The sequence below is a fragment of the Sus scrofa genome, chromosome 2 (genome assembly GCF_054392235.1).
Source record: "Sus scrofa isolate SSC_HxYL_T2T_F1_AM1 chromosome 2, Sscrofa_HxYL_maternal_Yorkshire_Landrace_v2.0, whole genome shotgun sequence".
In the NCBI taxonomy this organism is placed as follows: Eukaryota; Metazoa; Chordata; class Mammalia; order Artiodactyla; family Suidae; genus Sus; species Sus scrofa.
Window position 1 is genome coordinate 62,182,790 of NC_139384.1, and position 20,193 is coordinate 62,202,982.

Here is a 20,193-nt window from a genome sequence, read left to right on the forward strand (position 1 = left end):
ATAAAAATCACTGCCCTTTGCAGGTAAACACTATAGATTTAGGAAAGGTAGAAAACAATATCAACAGGTATATATATAATCCTAAACCTTGTTTTAATAACTAAGTTTTTACTCAGTATGAAAAAAAATAACCTACCTGTGACACTTACCTCTTATTTTCTCCAAAGAAGAAAGGATATCTATGACAAGCTAGCAAAAATCAATACTTTTTCTTTGCAGGAGTCACCATTTTAAATGCTTAAATTGGAATAACATCAGAATTGGTGAAATTGGAAAGAATTTAAGGATGATTCTTTTGGTCCCAGCTTCACCCTTAATAGGAAATTCTGTGTGAGCTTATGAAAGTTACCTCATTTCTTTCATTTTCAGTTTGCATTGTAACTCTTCAAAACTGTATTTCCCAGGGAAAAAAAAAATGAAGAGGTCTTCTAAAATGAAATGCCATTCATTTCTAAAAATTCATACTATTTTATACGATGAAAAATTCTTAGTACCTGAGATGCATCAGGGGAAAAAAAAATCAAGATCCCTGTCCTTGTTTACATGATGAGTAAAATCTAAGGTTATGGAATAAACATCAAAATCTAATTAATTAAAAGGATATAAACAAAATTGAAAAACCAACAGTTTATGACACAGATATTTATTTATCACATAATATTTTTAACTAATTATGTAAACAAAGGTGATATAGTGGAACATAAACCTTAAAAATATTCATGGCATTTAATTCTCTGGGATTTTTGAAGAAGTACTTACTGGATGTTTGGCAAATATTTTGAAAAACCTTGCTAGACCTGGGGATTTAATCAGAGCTATCTTCAAAATAATGCAACCTGAAAACAAAGCATTACAAAACAACGTAAAACAAACAAGCCAAAAAACCCAAAGAATCACTTCTGGTGGTATTAATTATATATGAATCAGCCAATCATTTTAGTTATATTACCTTTCAATATCATGACATTATTCATTATTACAATTGTCCTGCCTTATATCATTCACTTCTATATAGAGTATCTGAAGATTTAAATGTTTTATTTTCACATAGTTATCAAAGCTGTCAACAGGACTTCGTGCAATTTGAGTAATTTTGCTTGTCAGGGATGTGCTCTCATTTCCAGGCAATATAGATATGCATACTCTCCTTCACATTGAATAATTCTCTATTTTCTTTTTTGACTAACATTCCTTTATGTCTAAAACCTTTCTTGATATTCAATAAATGGTTAATAAAATATTTAACAAGTAGCATTTATATCATCCATGTTACTATTTTATATTTACATATTTTTTCATTTATTATGTAAGTGAAATAAATGGAAGAAATGGTTCAGTTAATTTTATGCATATATACCTCACCCTCATAGATACCCCAGAGGGGATCTAACTGCCACTCAATGTGGAAAGTCAGATCCTCTGTAGAGCAGCCTAGCAGGCATATAGTAGAAAATGAACATAGATGTTCAGCATGCTACTCTCAGAGGGACATTTTTCCCCAGGTCATTACCAGGGTTAAAAAGCTGGCAGCTGCATATTGTGCCACATGCTTCCCTCATTTGGAAAGTGATCAACTAATAACAAAGTTTGGCATAAAATCACAGGAACAGAAATCTGAAGACATGGTTTTCAGGTTTTCATCTGCCTCTTTCTTGCTTAGGATAGGCAATAGTTTGCTCTAAACATCAACTTCTCTATCTCCCATGAGCTAATTCCTTCTCAAAATATTTGGCAGAACTTTTTTTTTTTTTTTTTTTCTTTTTGTCTTTTTGCCATTTCTAGGGCTGCTCCCAGGGCATATGGTGGTTCCCAGGCTAGGGGTCGAATCAGAGCTATAGCTGCTGGCCTACGCCAGAGCCACAGTAACGTGGGATCTGAGCCACATCTGCAACCTACACTACAGCTCACGGCAATGCCAGATCCTTAACACACTGAGCAAGGCCAGGAACCGAACCCGCAACCTCAGCATTCCTAGTTGGATTTGTTAACCACTGAGCCATGACGGGAACTCCCTTGGCAGAAATTTTTGAAGATCAAAATTAAAATGAGATAAGGCATTTGAACATGCTTTGCAAAATGGCAACCATCTTTTTTCTACAATAAAGTATAGTACCTGACATCTTGCAATTATACAATTGGTATTTTAAATTAATTTTTAATCACTATAATTTATTACTTCCATTCTCAAATTAATACATTATATTTTCATAAAGATCAAAAAGTGATGACCCAAAATTTTCTTATATATGAATTTGTTATTATAACTGAGAAAAAAATTCCCAGTCATTTTCATAAAATAGAATGTGTCCCTTGAGTGAGAAGTGAGGACATGCACTATATATGATATGATTTAATTGTTTAAATTGTATTAAAGTATAGCATACAATAGCAAAGTACACACATAACAGGTGGCAAGATAAATCATCACAAATTGAACATACCCATGCAACAACCACCTATATGTGGAATAGACTCTTGTTTTGGCCTCTTTTAATTCTTTTTTTTTTTAAATTAAAATATAGTTGACTTACAGTGCTGTACCAACTTTTGCTGTGAAGCATATATTTTTTTTTTCTAATTACTATTTTCCATCATGTTATATCCCAAAAAGCTGGATATAATTCCTTGTTCATTATAGTTCCACCTCATTGCTTATCCATTCCAAATGTAAACTCAAAGTCCCCTCTTCCTATGTCCCAATCCCTAGCTTTTATAATATCTCTAGGAAGCAAATACATCTCCATTACTTGCTGTTTTTCAAATACTTCTTTATCAATAACCCATGTTAATTGTAACTTTTAAACATGAAAATGATTCATCTTGGAAATGTAGCAACAAAAGTCAAATGGCAACACAGATCTGACAGGACAGACTGAGAGGAAATTAGAAAGAAGGTACCAATGCCCAGGACTGAAAGGACATGTGAATGATTAAGTGAAAGATTTTGTGGATAGAGAGATGAGAAGAGGGCCTAACAAAGGCAGGGAGGAGAAAGTAGTAAGTATAATTGGCAGAAATTCAAAGGAATTAAGAATATGAAATTGAATTGAAATGACATTGAGGGTATTTTATAAATGAATCCTGGCTAGTTACTTTACTTGAAGAGATCAGTTCATACAAGTCATTCTTCCATCTCTTTTCTATTTGTTTTAAGGTGAGATCCAGTTTGTGAGAGCCTTTCCAGGCAAAACTAATCTTGTGATTATCATTTTGATGGCAGTATGTTTGACTTGCATCAACATCTATGGAGGAAATGTTTTTAAGTCTGTGTTGACACTAGAATAACATAATGGTGAGTAACCTTTTTATAATCTTTTGTCAACTGCAAAACCACTAAAAAGTGAATCCAACATAGTCTAACTCCTATTGATAGACAAAATAAATTCTAAGTAAATCAAAACATCTTTATTTTTCGTATTTCAACATCTTACACACAGTAGGAAGTTAAGGCTAGGTAAATAATTGGTGAATCATGAATGATTGCAGTCTTATTTAATAAATATTCTTTCATAATCATGCATCTATCAAAACACCACCCTTAACCAAAAGCTAATTAAGATAAGAAATATGGAGTTCCCTTCCTGGCATACCCAACTAGAAACCATGAGGTTGTTGGTTGGATCCCTGACCTCAATCAGTGGGTTGGGGATCCAGCATTGCCCTGAGCTGTGGGGTGGGTCACAGACATGGCTCGGATCTGGCATTGCTGTGGCTGTGGCACAGGCCGGCAGCAACAGCTCCGATTAGACCCCTAGGCTGGGAACTTCCATAGGCTGTAGTTGTGGCCCTAAAAAGGCAAAAAAAAAAAAAAAAAAAAAAAAAAAGATGAGAAATTTTTGTGTTCCAGTCTAATTGATGGAATATTGAAAGACAGGAGAATTGACCAAGAGAGCTGGGTTTACTAATGAAAGCTCTTGGCTTATACATTCTCTGCTCATCTATATCCATCTTATTAGGGAATGAATGGAAGTTCCTTAAGTAGAACTGTAGAAATGCTACTATCTTAGTAATAGAAGTCAATTTTAATCAATCAGTACATATTTATTGATTTCCAGGCACACAGTAGACTCCATGTACATAACTACCTATAGTTTAATTTCAGAGGTTAGAGAACACAGACCTACATAATACATAAATAAGAATACAGAACCCCAAAATCAATTGAATTGTCTTCACAAGACTATTTAAAATAAATCTGGTCCATATTATCACTAGAAAAAAAATTATTTTGGATGTTTGACATTATATCAGCAAGGACATGACAGTAGTTCCTTGCAGTCTCTGTTCAAAAATTTGTCAGTAATTCAGACACAAAAGATACATGAACTCATGTAATATATAAAAATACCTACTTAGGACATTCAAAGGTATGCTTGGCCTGCCTCGGATGATATATTTTGGCCATGCCTTTCAGCAGGGAGAAGTTCCCTGGGCCAGAGATCAAACCTGAGCCAGAGCAGTAACCAGAGCCACAGCAGGGACTACACTGAGTTCTTACTTGCTGGCCCCCAGAGAACTCCAGGCCTGGGATAATTTACAATGTTACTTGAGGAAAATGCTTTCATGAAGATGTCTGCCAGTGAATTCAATCACAAGTTGGCTGATCCTCAGATACTGACTGTCTTCAGCTATAGTTCTTAAATGATGCTGACAAAGAGATAATTTTGCCTGATGTAATTTAGGATTGTCAAAATTATTATATTTGAGAACCAAGAACATCTTCTCTGGAATGAATATGTGCCATTGGTCAGAGCACAAAGGATGTTTGTACCTGGTCTCTGCTCATATTTCCTGGGCACATCCTCCACTCTGACTTTCTAGGAGGAAGCATATCTCCCCATTTCCTTAGAGCTGTGGACACGTCTTTATTTCTTAAGCTGTAGATGAGAGAGTTGAGCATTGGGGTAAAAATGGTATAGAAGTCAGATAAAACTTTGTCCTTCTCTGGTGTGTAATATTAATGTGGCAGCACATTGGTGTAGAAGGCTTCCCCATAGAAAATGATCACCACCATAATATGGGAGGAACAATTTGCAAAGGCTTTGTGCTAGCCCTCAGAGAGTTCATCTGGTGTACAGTGAGCAGGATTCAAGAGTAGGAGACAAAGATGATGGATATAGGGATGAGCAGCATCAGTATACAGCAGGCATACATCAGGGTCTCCATAGAGCAATGCATCAATGCATGATAGCTTCAGCCCTGCTGGGATCTCACAGAAAATGTGATTAAACTTTTGGGACCCACAGTAGTGGAAACTAATAATAAAGGAAGAAGCATGAATCCATCTAGAGAACTGCCAACCTAGGAGCCCACCAAAGTAAACAAGCAAACCCTGTGGTTCATGAGGAAAGGGTATCGAAGAGGGATGAAATAGTCACATACCAATCATAGGCCATGAGGCCCAGAAGGAAGAATTCCCCTCCAATCAGGGTCAGGTAGAGGAAAATCTGAACTTCACAGCCCAGGAAGGACATGGCCTTTTCCTTGGACAAAAGGCTTGCAGTATACTGGGGACAGTGATGCAAACGTAGACAGTCCATGATGGAGAGATGGCTGAACAAGAAGCACATGGGTGTGTGAAAACAGGAATCTGTGTGGATGAGCATAATCATGACCACATTGGCTGTTACAGCCACCAAAAAGATGGAGAAGACCACTGCAAAAATAAGCCCTGGGAATGTAGGATGTGTGATGAGGCCCAAGAGGATGAAGTCAGTGGAGTTCTGGTGAAATACTGCCATGTTCACATCACATGTTAGCTCTAGAGCTGTAAAGACAGAAAGTTGTGGAGTTAATGAATAAACCAAAATAGGAGTTCCTGTCATGGCACAGTGGTTTATGAATCCGACTAGGAACCATGAGGTTGCAGGTTCTGTCCCTGGCCTTGTTCAGTGGGTTAAGGATCTGGCGTTGCCTTGAGCTGTGGTGTAGGTTGCAGACATGGCTTGGATCCTGCGTTGCTGTGGCTCTGGGGTAGGCTGGCATCTACAGCTCCAATTAGATCCCTAGCCTGGGAACCTCCATATGCCATATGCCATGGGAGCAGCCCTAGAAAAGGGAAAAAGATAAAAAAAAAAAAGGAGGAAGAAACCAAAATGTAATACATAGACATTCATCTGTTATTTCATTAGCTGATAGAAAATAAACATGAGGAGGAGTTCCTGCCATGGGTCAGTGCAAACGAACATGAGTAGCATCCATAAGGACACAGGTTCAATCCCTGACCTTGCTCAGTGGGTCGGGGATCCAGTGTTGCCGTGAGCTGTGGTATAAACCACAGATGCGGCTCGGATCCCACGTTGCTGTGGCTGTGGTGTAGGCCATCAGGTCCAGCTCCAATTCGACCCCTAGACTGGGAACCTCCATATGCCATAAGTGCAGCCCTAAGGAGCCAAAAGACATTAAAATAAAATAAAATAAAATAAAATAAAATAAAATAAAATAAAATAAAATAAAATAAAATAAAATAAAATAAAATAAAATAAAAAGAAACATGAAGCCAATAAACATAGGTAAATTTAATCTTTTTTGACTTCTGTTGTTATTAAGCTGCTCTGCAAATGGTTGGACTATCAGGGATTAACAAAGCAGTACTACAAACTTTAATTAAGGAGCAGGATATACTGGCCTATGGACACATGTTGTTCTACCAAGAAATCTCAAGTTTAAGGCACAGTTCACAATGTGGACTTGGATTTGTTTTTCTCACAGGATAATTTGTGGTTATAAATCTCGTATGAGGACCACCTTAACTTTATTACACAAACAAGGCTTTGGGTTCTTCATAAGGGTGGTCTTTCTGATTGACACCATTGAGTAGGTTGAGATTTTATGACTTAGTATGGCCTCAAATCATTTCATGGTTTAAGCTACTCTTAAATAATTGTTCAGCCAAACATTAAGAGAGTTTCTCTGACATTATGAAGTTATCAAAATGTTATAAAGTCCTAGGAATTCATCGTTAGTTTGCTTTTAAAATATTCCTTATTTATTGTTCTACCTTGTTAGTTGTTCTTTATTTAATCAGTAAAGGTAACTCCAGATGGAAAAGAGATTCCTTAATGTAGAGGGGAAAAAATACATTAATATTAAAATTCCCTTGAATAAATTGAAATACTTCTTATAATTTTTATTCTTGAGAAATTTAATGTCCATTAATTTGATATATTCAGGGACATTTAAGGATGAATTTATTATTATTATTATTTTTTTATTGTTTATTATTTTCTACTTTAATCTCTCTCCTTGTTTCAGTGACTGAATTACTGAAGTAATATATTTTCATAAAATCCACTCCCTACATTGAAGTATCAAGAACAAATAAACCCTCTTTTTTGCTGAGGCAAAACTATTAGGAATAATAGACATTTTTCTCCAGTGAGTTATTCAAACATGGAGTCAAACTATGAGTAATATTCTAGATAAGTAAAATTCCATAAGGGGAAAATAAAAAGCAATTTTATGTTGGGCTGTGCTGAAACTTAAATTTACTCAGTTGAGGGGGAGAAAAACAAATGCCTGCATGCTTAATAAAATCTACCTGAATATCAAATATTGGATCTCAACAAGTTTGATGAAAGTTAGCTACTTCTGCCTTTATTTTAATTTATTTTATTTTATTTTATTTTATTTTATTTGCTTTTTAGGGCTACACCCTAGGAGTTTCCCAGGCTAAGGGTGGATTCAGAGCTACCGCTGCTGGCCTACACCACAGCCATAGCAACACATGGTCTGAGCCTGGTCTGCAAATTACACCAGAGTTCATGTCAACACCAGATCCTTAACCCACTGAGTGAGGCCAGGGATTGAACCCACAACCTCATGGTTACTAGTCAGATTCATTTCTGATGTGCCAGTTCACCTGAAGAAAGGGCTCAAAATTCAACAATAATTTCATATGCTCACTGTATATTGATCCTTCTCAAAGAAAATATGGCCATACACCAGAGTGGATTTTTCAGCTTTTTAGCTTGTTACTTAACAAAATATCATAGACAGGGTAGATTAAAAAAACAAACAGATATTTATTTTCTCAGACTTCTGGATGTTTGCAAGTCTAAGACCAACGTGCTAGGTAACTTTGTTCTCAGTAAGGCCTCTTCTTATATTTTAGAAGCCTTCCTTATCTCTATTTCCTCACATTGTCTTTCCTTAATGTTGGTAAAGAGAGAGAAAGGGTGAACCCTGGTTTCCTTCTTCTTAGATCAAAGACCTACCTTTATGGGATTTTGGGTTTAGGATATCCAATATAGTAATGAAATCCAAGCCATAGCACAGAGAATGTGCACTCTAGGGTAAGCAAAATCCTTATATATTTTTATAGGGATCTTTTACAGTCTAATTAGCCCTAAAGTGTGCTGTTATAATGCAATGCAGTCCCTTGCTACACTGACTCACTACAATTGGTACTTTCTATTAAGTTTACTTTAATCTCTTTAGGATAGAATTCCAGGTTCCCAGTTTAGGACTGATGTACTTATCAGAGGCACATAGCAGTCTCTCTAAATCAAAAGCAAGGCCTGCCAGATGATGCTTTGAACTCCTCATTCCAGCATGCTCCTTGTGGGCAGGTGGAAAACTACTGCGAAATTTTATACTGGAAGGAAACTATATCTTTATTGAGCTCATCAACTCATTAGGCATGTTCTGTGAGCCCCATCATATGATTCACCTGGTATATGCTACAGGAAACCAACTTCTATGACTGGCAATCAAGGGACCCCTTCATTTAGAATTATTATTCAGTGTGATTCATGGATTATTCCATTGATTACCCCCTCTGTCCCCTTTCAGTACTGAAGTATATGTTCTCCAGTTCCTTGCTATTATTTATGCATTTTATTATATAAACACAAATAAATGTATACATATAAAATTATAAAATATAGATGCAAATTAATTGAAACTCATAACATTACTAATTCTCTCAAAAAGTTCAAAAAGGAAAAATAATAGCTGAATTCTACCTGGATTTGACAATATGTTGTCTTTCAACACTTTTAACCCTTATGAAAGTTTAAGCAACTAAGGCCAGAATCAGATTAGACTCCCCCTTAGTGTATTTTTACATCATCTCTTTCCAAATATTTATTTACATTTTTTATAAATAATTCTCTCTTATTTTAATGAATCATTATATTCTGAAATGCTGTATTTTGAAGTGTTAAGAATCTGTAAAAATCCTTGAAAATTAAACATCCCTGAAATCCAAAGAGTCATGCTGATGCAGGTCTGACATTTAATAGGATAGTAATTTTAGAACAACATGGCAAAAGGCCACACCCCTTAAGAGGTCGCTGCAGACACTCATATGAGCAAGACCAGAGGCTGCAAGACCAAAAGAGCCTTCGTGCACTCAGAGGCACATTAGGAGGATGTCCTACAGAGGGGATGCACATCCAAGTTATTGGAGTTCATCATCTTATGTAAGTTGTACTAATCTTTTAATATTTATTAGTTTTGCTTATGGTGTTTGAACTCTAGAAAGTCCGTATTTATACCTTTTCCTCTGTATTTTCCTCCAAGTAAAATCCATTGGACTATCTATTCTGCAATCTGAAGGATTTAAATAAAAGTTGGCTGACCAAGTCATCAGGTTAAAACACTTGTAATAACTTGCCAATTCCATCAAATAAGTGATTTGTCTCTTTTTTCATAGAAGATTGATTAATTATCAGTATTTCAGGGGGAAATTTATAGTTTTCATTGTGAGGGCACAAAGGATCAGAAAAATATAGAAAGAGGAGTTCCCGTCCTGGTGCAGTGGTTAACGAATCCGACTAGGAACCATGAGGTTGCGGGTTCGATCCCTGCCCTTGCTCAGGGGGTCAAGGTTCCGGCGTTGCCCTGAGCTGTGGTGTAGGTTGCAGACGCAGCTCGGATCCTGCATTGCTGTGGCTCTGGCGTAGGCTGGGGGCTACAGCTCGATTCGACCCCTAGCCTGGGAACCTCCATATGCCGCGAGAGCGGCCCAAGAAATGGCAAAAAGACAAAAAAAAAAAAAAAAAAAAAAAAGAAAAATATAGAAAGAAAAATTATAGATAGTTTTAAATAGTCTATGATTACTCTATGAAAAAAAAGAGGGGTTATATTTACACCTTCTGGTAGTATTGCAAAAGAGATGAGTTTGTAATTTAAAGTAAAAATATCACAATTTCAGCATTGTCCTATGTGAACAACTATGAGACAGAAGAAAAGATAGAAGATATCTAGTGTTCTGAAACTATAGCGAAGAAAGAAGAAAATATTCATTTTTACTGTATTAAGTATTCCTACTCCTATTCTAATAAGTTAGAAGTGAGCTTTTACACTTCTACCTAATGTTACATTCATTATTTTACTTTCAAGATGACTTAATTACTCTTTTAAAAGTTTTACCACACTTTGTATCATAATTAATTTTGTCAGAAATTTTCCCTCAGAATCCTCTTTGCATAGGTTTCCAAACATTCTAAATTGTGACAAATTGTCTCACTTAAGTAATGTGGAAAGATAGATAGATAGCAATTGTAATCAGACAAATAATAAAATGCTATCATATTTTAGGAAAATAAAATCATCTCCCACTCATTTTGTTTAATTGACCTATTTAGCTAATATTTCCATTAAATAATCTAAATCCTATTAGAATGCTCACTAGTCATTTATATTCATGATGAACTGCTTGTTTTTCATACATTTATTTTCACCTAAAAAAACAGTGCAGTTATATCACATCAGTTGAAATGTTGAGCTAATGATTTAATATATTTTAAAATACTTAAAAAACACAAGTAGAAATTTCATGTTAAGAAAATATTTTGTAAACTGAAAATTTATGAGATTATAATTTTATCTAAAAATGTAAACCTCTCTTACATGGTATAAGCAAAGATTCATCTAATTCTTAATTGACAGTCTAGTGTGGGATGGATGTAATAAGTGGTGGTAAAGGGAGTGACCATGGAAGAGGTGGACTCCTTCTGCCATGTACCTTCATTGAATCATATCATACCTTTGAGACTGAATTAATAATCTTATCTCTGCATCTATGGTTGTATTTATTTAACAAACTAGAACAGTTTTGACTCCAGGATATCAGAGCTGAAAATGCCTCTAAGGACTGAGTACTTCTTGGAAATAAAGAAGAGATTAGTTTATTATCTCTATGGTTAAGTGAAGAAATAAAGAGTTTTATTTTTTTTCCTCTTTACCCAGTAAAAGCTGTATTTCTCTTACTTTGCAGGAAAACCTTCTCTCTACACAAAATGCCTTTTATGGTTAATAAAAGTTTGCACCATAATGTTACATTGGGGGGTATTCTAAGAAGGTCATTTTTATTCTCAATGTATAGCTTGGAAAGTTTAAATGAAATGCATTAACAATTTCAAAGTAAGTTATATTTCTACCAGCAGCCTCAATACTTCCAGCTACTAGGCTTAAGAAATTCCTTAGTAGTGCAGCAGGTTAAGAAGGATTGTCACTGCAGTGGCTTGGGTTCCTGCTGTGGTGCTAGTTTTGTCACTGGCCTGGGAATTTACACATGCTTCATGTGGGGGGAGGAAGAAAGAGTTAAGTCCTCTTGTTGTTTAGAACATAACAATACCTCCATGGATTAATGAATGTCAAAAAATTTATCTGATTTTAAGAGGTTTTAATACATTTTGGTATGTTATGTACATTTAATCCTCATCTATTTCTCCATTTGCAGTGTCACTCTTGTTTGAAATCATGGAAAACTGGAATCTCACTTCAGATTTCATTCTCCTAGGACTCCTTAACCACACAGGACCACATCTATTTCTCTTTGTGATGGTTCTGACAACTGCCTTCGCCTCCTTAGTGGGCAATGCCCTCATGCTTCTTCTGATTCTCCTGGACCCCCAAATCCACAGGCCCATGTACTTCCTACTGAGCCAACTCTCCCTCATGGACATGATGCTGGTTTCCACAATTGTACCCCAAATGGCTGCTCACTACTTGACTGGCAGGAATTCCATCTCCCCTGCTGGCTGTGGGTTGCAGATCTTTTTCTTCCTCACCTTGGGAGGGGGTGAGTGCTTCCTCCTAGCAGCCATGTCCTATGACCGCTATGTCGCTATTTGCCACCCACTGAGATACCCAGTCCTCATGAGCTGGCAAATATGCCTGAGAATGATTTTGGGGTCTTGGTTCCTGGGTGCAGCTGATGGACTCATGCAGGCTGCTGCTACCCTGACCTTCTCATACTGCAGTTCACATGAGATCGATCATTTCTTTTGTGAAGCCCCATCTCTGGTGCGTTTGGCTTGTGCTGACACATCTCTCTTTGAGTCTGTCATGTACATATGCTGTGTGTTAATGCTCCTGGTTCCCATCTCCCTCATCCTGATTTCCTATAGTCTCATCCTTGCTACAGTTCTCCAGATGCGCTCTAATGAAGCCCGCAAGAAGGCTTTTGCCACCTGCTCCTCTCATCTGTCTGTGGTAGGACTCTTTTTTGGAGCAACCATTTTTACCTACATGAGACCCAAATCATACAGATCAGCAAACCATGATAAGATTGTGTCAGCAATCTATACTATCTTCACCCCAGTGCTGAACCCCCTCATCTACAGTCTGAGGAACAGTGAGGTCAAGGGAGCTCTCAGAAAATGTATGGGTCAGTGTGTTGCTTTAAATAGTGATTAAGATTACATTGATTTGCCCAAAAGTTCAAAGCTATGCACTTACAAGGTTTTTATACAAAATTTCCTTGAAGGAGGTTATGTACACATATCTATATCTCATTTCTATTTTACTTTGGAATACTTATGGGTCGCCATACTTTGGGATTATTTATGAAGCAGCCATCAATAAATCAAACTGTTGATTGCTAAAATCTGTTATTCACAAATTCTTGTTAAAATGTTTCTGCACCATACCTCACAAAAAATAATTGTTCAAAGAATGAACAAAGTAGTGAAATAATGTTGAAGTTCCCTCATTTTAAAATTTGAATTAAAATTTATAAACACTAGAATACTCAGATGTGAAGGCTGCCTTTCAACCAGTTGAAATGTACATGCGCTTACACCCACTAACAAGAGAAAAAACTTTGCCAGACTAGAAATACCCCTCAGACATTTTTCCAGTAAAATATCTCAACCTAGAGACAACCACTCTTCTTCTTTTTCTTTTTTTTTATTTTATTTTCCCACTGTACAGCAAGGGGGTCAGGTTATCCTTAGATGTATACATTGCAATTAGTTTTTTCCCCTACCCTTTCTTCTGTTGCAACATGAGTATCTAGACATAGTTCTCAATGCTATTCAGCAGGATCTTCTTGCAAATCTATTCTAGGTTGTGTCTAGTAAGAGCTTCTGATTTAGATCTCTCTTTATTAGTTTAATTTATTCTAGAATTCAAATCATTGAAAATATATAGTAGGTAATTTTGTATGTATCTTCGGTCTTTCTCTCAACATAATATATATTTTTTTAAATTTTACATTTATTGGTAGTTTGTTTTTCTCATTGCTAAGTAGAATTTTCTTGTCAGTATGCATCATCATTTTTTTATGCACTGATTTTTTGATAGACGTCTGGGGCTATTTTCAGTCTGGAACTGTTATGCCTAAAGCTCATATTTTTTGTCTGTGATCATGTTTTTGCTGCTTCTGGCAGATAAATGAATAACTTTTTAGTAATCTGTGGTATTTGATTTTAAATTCCCACCAGCAGAGTGCGTAACAGCTGCTCCAAATTGGCCACAAATGAACCAGTTTTCATTTTATCTATTCTATTTACTGTAGTAACTCATTTGGATTTAATTTGCATTTTCCTGATACATACTGATGATACAAAATTTGGCATTAGTTTATTGCCTATTTGTGTTGTCTTCCTTTGTAAATTATTCTTTCAGACTTTGATAAAAGGCAAAAAGAAAAAATACATGTGCTTTTTTTAAAGCAAACACAACTTGATTGTTTATTGATAGACAATATTAATAGACACATGATGTTTATAGAAATATTTGAAATTTTAAATGAAATTGTATTGGGTTATTTGCTAATATTTTATGTTTTGTAACATCTATATTTCCATTCAATTCTTGAAGATTAATGAATTTCTTTGATCTGGAATCTCTTCTACCTCCTCAATTGGGCTTGGAATTGTAAGCTTGTTTGTTTTAATTATGTAGTGTAACTAAATGTTGCAATTACACTGGTGCAATTGTGTTATTCTTAAACTAAAAATGTTTTCCTAGTATGTACTCATTACCTAAAGAAGGAAAATAAAAAACAGGTACAAAATCAAAGGTTTGGCCCCTCAAGCTATTGTGCACAAAAAAATAATTAATAGTCAATCTAAGAGAGAAATAGACAATTTTATTCAAGCCAATCTTAGGATTATAATGTCTCAGAGATCTCTGAGGACTGATCCTATGAGGTAAAGTTTGATGTTACTATATATATGATTTTGATGAATGTATACATGCAATCAAGCAAATATCATGGTAGAAGTTTGCTGCTTTTGCAAGGGATAGATCTTTTAGATAAAGATTTTAGTTCTTTTCTTACTATAGGAGGATGGGAAAATGGAAGAATCTGCATTCATTACATTTTTTTCCTAAAAAAAAAAAAAAAATAGCTCTCTGGGGCCCAGTTCTGACAGTTTTCTCAGAGCACAAGTTTCCACATCCTGATCTCCACCCAGAAATCCCTTTCAGGATGTAGGGTATGTCAGCAATAGCAGTGGTTAATGACTTGATTCTTATATAACTGGATGTTGAGAAACATTCTTTAGTTGATAATTCACTCCCTTTTGATGCTACCTTGGTCAGGTTTTGGAAGGCATTTTATGATCAGTTTGTCTCACCGTGTGAGGAATGCAAATTCCCAGGTCACAGAAGTATTTCATTGATAAATGATTTAATGTGCTATCACTGGACCCTGACCTTTTAACAGTAGCCGAAATCTTCTGGACTGCCTATCTTACTAGTCTGCTATGATCCAGGGAATGATTCAACCTTGGTGCGTCTTACCATGTCTGAAGTTGTTCTAAAAGAATCATTGATCTTTTACAACTATGTCTTTGGTCATTTGTTTTAAGTTGCCTAGTCATCCTTATTATTGTCAGAGGCCCAGTCACACATCTGATCATGCAAGAAACAATAATCTTGTAAAATAGGCATAATTCAAGTAATATAGCAGGTAACATCAATAAGGTCCATAAATATATATATACATGTATTTTTTTTTTTGTCTTTTTTTTTTTTGCTATTTCTTGGGCCGCTCCTGCGGCATATGGAGGTTCCCAGGCTATGGGCTGAATCGGAGCTGCAGCCACTGGCCAGAGCCATAGCAACGCTGGATCCGAGCCGCGTCTGCAACCTACACCACAGCTCACGGCAAGGCCGGATCGTTAACTCACTGAGCAAGTGCAGGGACCGAACCCGCAATCTAATGGTTACTAGTTGGAATCGTTAACCACTGCGCCACTATGGGAACTCCAACGTCCATAAATATTTAAGCTAAGAACTTCCATTAGGTGCTTAGTATCTCCCTAGATCATATCTTCCAATCTGTTCTGAACCAGCTACTATCTTTAAGGGTAATAATATTTTGGCATCATATATAAAGTTTACTAAAAATATCTATATTTACAGGGTAAATAGTGGCTCATCATGACTCCTTGAAAGATTGGGAAAGGAATGTTATCTTCTAAGGAGTTACATAGCTGGCATCAGAAGAAGAATACAAAGAAAAGCTCTTTATATTTGAGCAGGTATTTCTTTGAGGAGGTCTGATTAATGTGTAATGCAGATGCACAATAAATTCTGGAGGGATGGGTGAAGGTCCAAATGGGCAGAGGAAAATTTCATGCCCCAATTTTTTCCTGTATTGCTGTAAAATAGGAATTTTATTTTATCAGTATATTTCTTATTTTCTCTGGCTAAGTGAGTATATACCTACAATTACATTCAGCCCATAAATTTGGCAAATGGTTTTTTTGTATTTTTTTTTTTTTAAGGGCCACACCCATAGCATATGGAGTTTCCCAGGCTAGGGATTGAATCAGAGCTGTAGCCGCCAGCCTATGCCACAGCCACAGCAATGTGGGATACTAGCTGTGTCTGCAACCACAGCTCAAGGCAATGCCAGATCCTTAACCCACTGAGCGAGGCCAGGGATCAAACCCACAACCTCATGTTTCCTAGTGGGATTCATTTCCACTGCGCCACAATGGGAACTCCAAATTTGGCAAATTTAAAGAAACAACTGGTTTTGCAAAGAAAATATTTACAAATATTTTTTATATATCTACATATTTATAAATATATACATATACCTTTCAAAAACAAAGTAAATTCAAATGCAAGACAATAATTAAAATAACTTGTTTAGAAATTATATTTAGAAATTTAATGTATTTTGCAAATTTTGCTTGATCTTAATCCCACCTTTCACAACATTTTGTTGTTGTTCCTTCATATTTTTGTCCAAACTCTTTTCCCTATCTCACATGAAAAAGTATGGCCTAAAGAAGACAATATCAAGGAGCATAGGATAGAACCAGTTTTGAAAGTTCCTATGATATTTTGGAAGTGACATTAAGAGATTTAGAACAAAGCCAGATGATGAATTTATCTTAAACCTGAATAAAATATTTTGCTATCTCTGTCAAAATTCAATCATTTATTGCATTTTAAACCTATTTGATCCCCTAAACATATTTTAATCAAAGGACATTTTCATTAAATATTTTGTTTCCAGACCCTCCTTAAAGTACATTAGGTAGGTTATTTACATCTTCACTGAAATGAAGTAAGCAAAATTTAACATCAGAAAATAATTTTAATAACAAGAATAAACATAGTATGAATACAAAATATTTTTCATTCATGAATTATTTTTTCACTGAATTTCGCTTACCATTTCATTTTCATGTTCTTATAATACTTATATTTTAATCTTATGAGGAAGGTTCAATCTTAGTAGTTTTATTTTTGAAAAATTTATATTGGGAAATATTATTGTCCACCTTCCAAAATTCTGAACTTAGCAGTTTGATTTTATAAAAGCTTATGCTTTAGTGGGATGAAAAGCATTGGTAGATGCAAAGTATTGCATTTATTATGGGTAAGTAATGATATATAATGAGGTCCTACTACAGCACAGGGAACTATATCCAATCTCTTGGGATAAAACATGATGGAAGAGAGCATGAGAAAAAAAATGAATATATATGTATGACTAGGTCACTGTTTTTACAGCAAAAATTGGTACAACATTGCAAATCAATGTTTTAATGAAAAAAAGAAAAAGGCTTATGCTCAAGAAAGGATCAATTTTAAAAACAAGACTAGAGAAACACAACCTATGTGTACTTATATGTGAAATAACCATCCTTGCCTTTCATAAAGAACAAGAGTGTCATGTTATATAGGGCAAAATAGATTGTAGGGAAGCACTAATTTAGAATGTGAGTTCTGACACTAGAACTGAAGACCTGAAACTTTGGATAGTCTGCATAACATTGATAATGCTGCTTAACATCTATAGACCCCATGAGTTCTCTGATAATTAAAAAAAAAAAATTGTAACATGCTAGTAAATACAAGATGCTTAAAATTGTGACTAATATTGACAGCTGTGGCATGGGTTGGATCCCTGGTCTGGGAAGTTCTGCATTGGCCAAAATAAAATAAAATACTCAATAAAAATTACTCAATAAGTTTTGACTGTGAAAATAGTTGTGCAAATACAAGTATTAGCTGATGGTTTTTAGCTACACTCACTTATATATTCAGTCTATTTGGTATAATTTTATCACTCATGAATTGTTCAAAAAGGAAAATAAGCAGAATCACTTAGGCGAAGTAAGCCCATCTTTTTAAGTGTCCTTCCTAGGAATGTGAGGAATGATTAGGTTCTGTCAATGCCCAAACACTCAGGAGACTTTCCACACATCAGCAAATGAAGTGCACCAAGTAGTCTGTTCTGACTCATAACCATAGTGTAAGAGACAGGTCATACACAGAAAACTTAAGAGACATTATATTCTCAAGCACTGAAGATTGGGAATAAAATATGCTTAGGGAGGAGGAACTGATGGGAAAGAGGTCAGAAAACACAGTTTCCATCTTTCATCAGATGTTTAATCTCATTTTGTACAAGCAGAACTGATGTATATTAACCCCCTTATCCCTGTCACACCAGACCTCTTTTTTCTGCACCCAGAGGAAATTGTGGTCTGTCCCAGTGACAACACTTTTCTCCACATAAACTATTTCTTCATGTTTTTTTTACTTCCTTCTTTGGCTCTCCCATGGGGACACACTTTCCCATGTTACCTTATCAAATTGTGGCTATTGTCCTCTCCTAGGTGCCACACATGCCTGGACTTCAAGAAGTAGGTGTCCTCTCTGTTTCTCTTTACTTCTCTTAAGTCATTTTTCCTCCATGTCACTGCAAACCCTCAGCTACATTGAAGCAAATACCTGGAGAGAGACATCACCTCATGTCTCTCAATTTCTCTGAAAGCAGTGCTATTAAACAGACACCTGAATTTTGTAAGCAAAAGCCAGTCACCATAGAGGAGAATACTTCTTATAACTTCTGAGGCACTGGTCAGGCTAGTGTGTTATGTGTGAAAAGACTCACCAAGAATGTCCTGTCCTGGGTACTGTGAAACTGGTATGTATGGTCGAATGGAGTGGGGAGAATTCATGGGGAGAATACAGGCACTAGGTTAAGAAGGAGTGTGTAGGTTATGTACAATATGTGTAGAGTACAATTAATCACAAAGAGTGACATTGTAAAGCAAATATTGAATACTGACAGAGGTATCTAGTTCTGAGCAGGAAAAAGAAGCAAGTAAGAGAGGTCTGAGGAGAGCAAGGAAGACTCCATGGAAAGAGAATTTAACATAAAAATCTTAAGAGTGAAAGATCTCAAAGTCCTTTAACTATTAAGTAAGAGTGTTTATGTGGAAGAAAGAATATGGATGTGGGCAAAAATGCATGAAAGGAAGAAAAACAAGGTTATAATTATGTGTATATGTACATATACCTATACAAATGTATACAAGACGTATCAACATGTATATATATAGATGTGTGTCTATATACATATGTGTGTTTGTATATACAAATACATATACTTACACATGTACCTTCTTTATCCACTCATCTCTTGGTACATTAGATTACTATCACATTTGGCTACTGTAAATAGTGCTGCAATAAACACTGGGGTGAATGTATATTTAAAATTGTGTTTTTCTCCAGATAGATGTCCAGGAGTGGGATCACTGGATCATGTGGTTGTTCTCTTTTTAGTTTTTTTGGGAACCTCCATAGTGTTCTCAAGAGTATTTGTAACAGTTTATATTCCCACCAACAATATAAGGTGTTCCCTTTATTCCACACCCTCTTCAGATGTGCAGAGAGTACAGTTAAGCACATACAGTGATGTTGTAGAAAAAATGTGATGTCCTGACAGAGCAGTGTAGCTCTGAACAAGAAAGAGAAGAATGGGAAACATGTCTAAGGAGAGCAAGGAAGTTTGCCCACAAGGAAGATTTAACATAAAATTCTATGGAGTGGAAGACCTCCAAGCCCTGAGAAAGGGTGGAGAAAACTTTCCCTGGAAGAAAAACTATGGATGTGGTGGGAAAACATGCAAAAACATAAGAAAAGAAATATTACATAAAATGAATAATTTGGTTTATAGGCAATAGGAATTGATAAGATATTATTTTAGTTTATTTATTTGCTTATTTAATGTAATGAACATGGACTGTAGCCCAGTGGATTATTTGCATTTAAAACTATGTTCTAGGAAAAATAACCTAACATAGGACCAAAAAAGTATATTTATGTGGGAAGAAGGTGAAGGCACGGGATTAAATGAATTATACTTATTATAATACTTTCTATCTCATAAAACAATGGTTAATCTTTTTGGATAAAATATACTTGAATAATACTACATCTGCTACCTCCAAAAATTTATAATTAAAAAGGAATTATATAGATAGCAAATAAATTTGATTGCTTTTTCCCTTTTCCAGGCAAACTTTTGGAAAAACTTGGTGAGTTATTTCATACTAGGACTCTTACGTTGTGATGATCAATAGTAAATTGCATGGCATCTCTCAGATTTCTGCTCCTGAATCCTGCAATTTTGTTCCCTCTGCAACTCTTCCAGGAAGAATGCGGAACCAAGCATCATCAAATGCAGATTCTAAT

The 20,193-nt window shown here is 35.6% G+C and overlaps 1 protein-coding gene and 1 pseudogene across 1 annotated transcript; one reads left to right on the top strand and one right to left on the bottom strand.

Moving 5' to 3' along the window:
• Positions 1–726: 726 nt before the first annotated feature.
• Positions 727–5,741, bottom strand: LOC102167847 (olfactory receptor 2T2-like; annotated as a pseudogene).
• Positions 5,742–11,709: 5,968 nt separating this feature from the next.
• Positions 11,710–12,648, top strand: LOC100520723 (olfactory receptor 2T8-like). The gene has a single exon (XM_003123581.4). The coding sequence runs from the start codon at positions 11,710–11,712 to the stop codon at positions 12,646–12,648; it is 939 nt and encodes a 312-aa protein (XP_003123629.4).
• The last annotated feature ends 7,545 nt before the right edge of the window (positions 12,649–20,193 follow it).

What these genes read in the sequence shown, in the direction of transcription:
- LOC100520723 (XM_003123581.4), top strand. Translation starts at nt 11,710, where the DNA reads ATGGAAAACTGGAATCTCACTTCAGATTTCATTCTCCTAGGACTCCTT.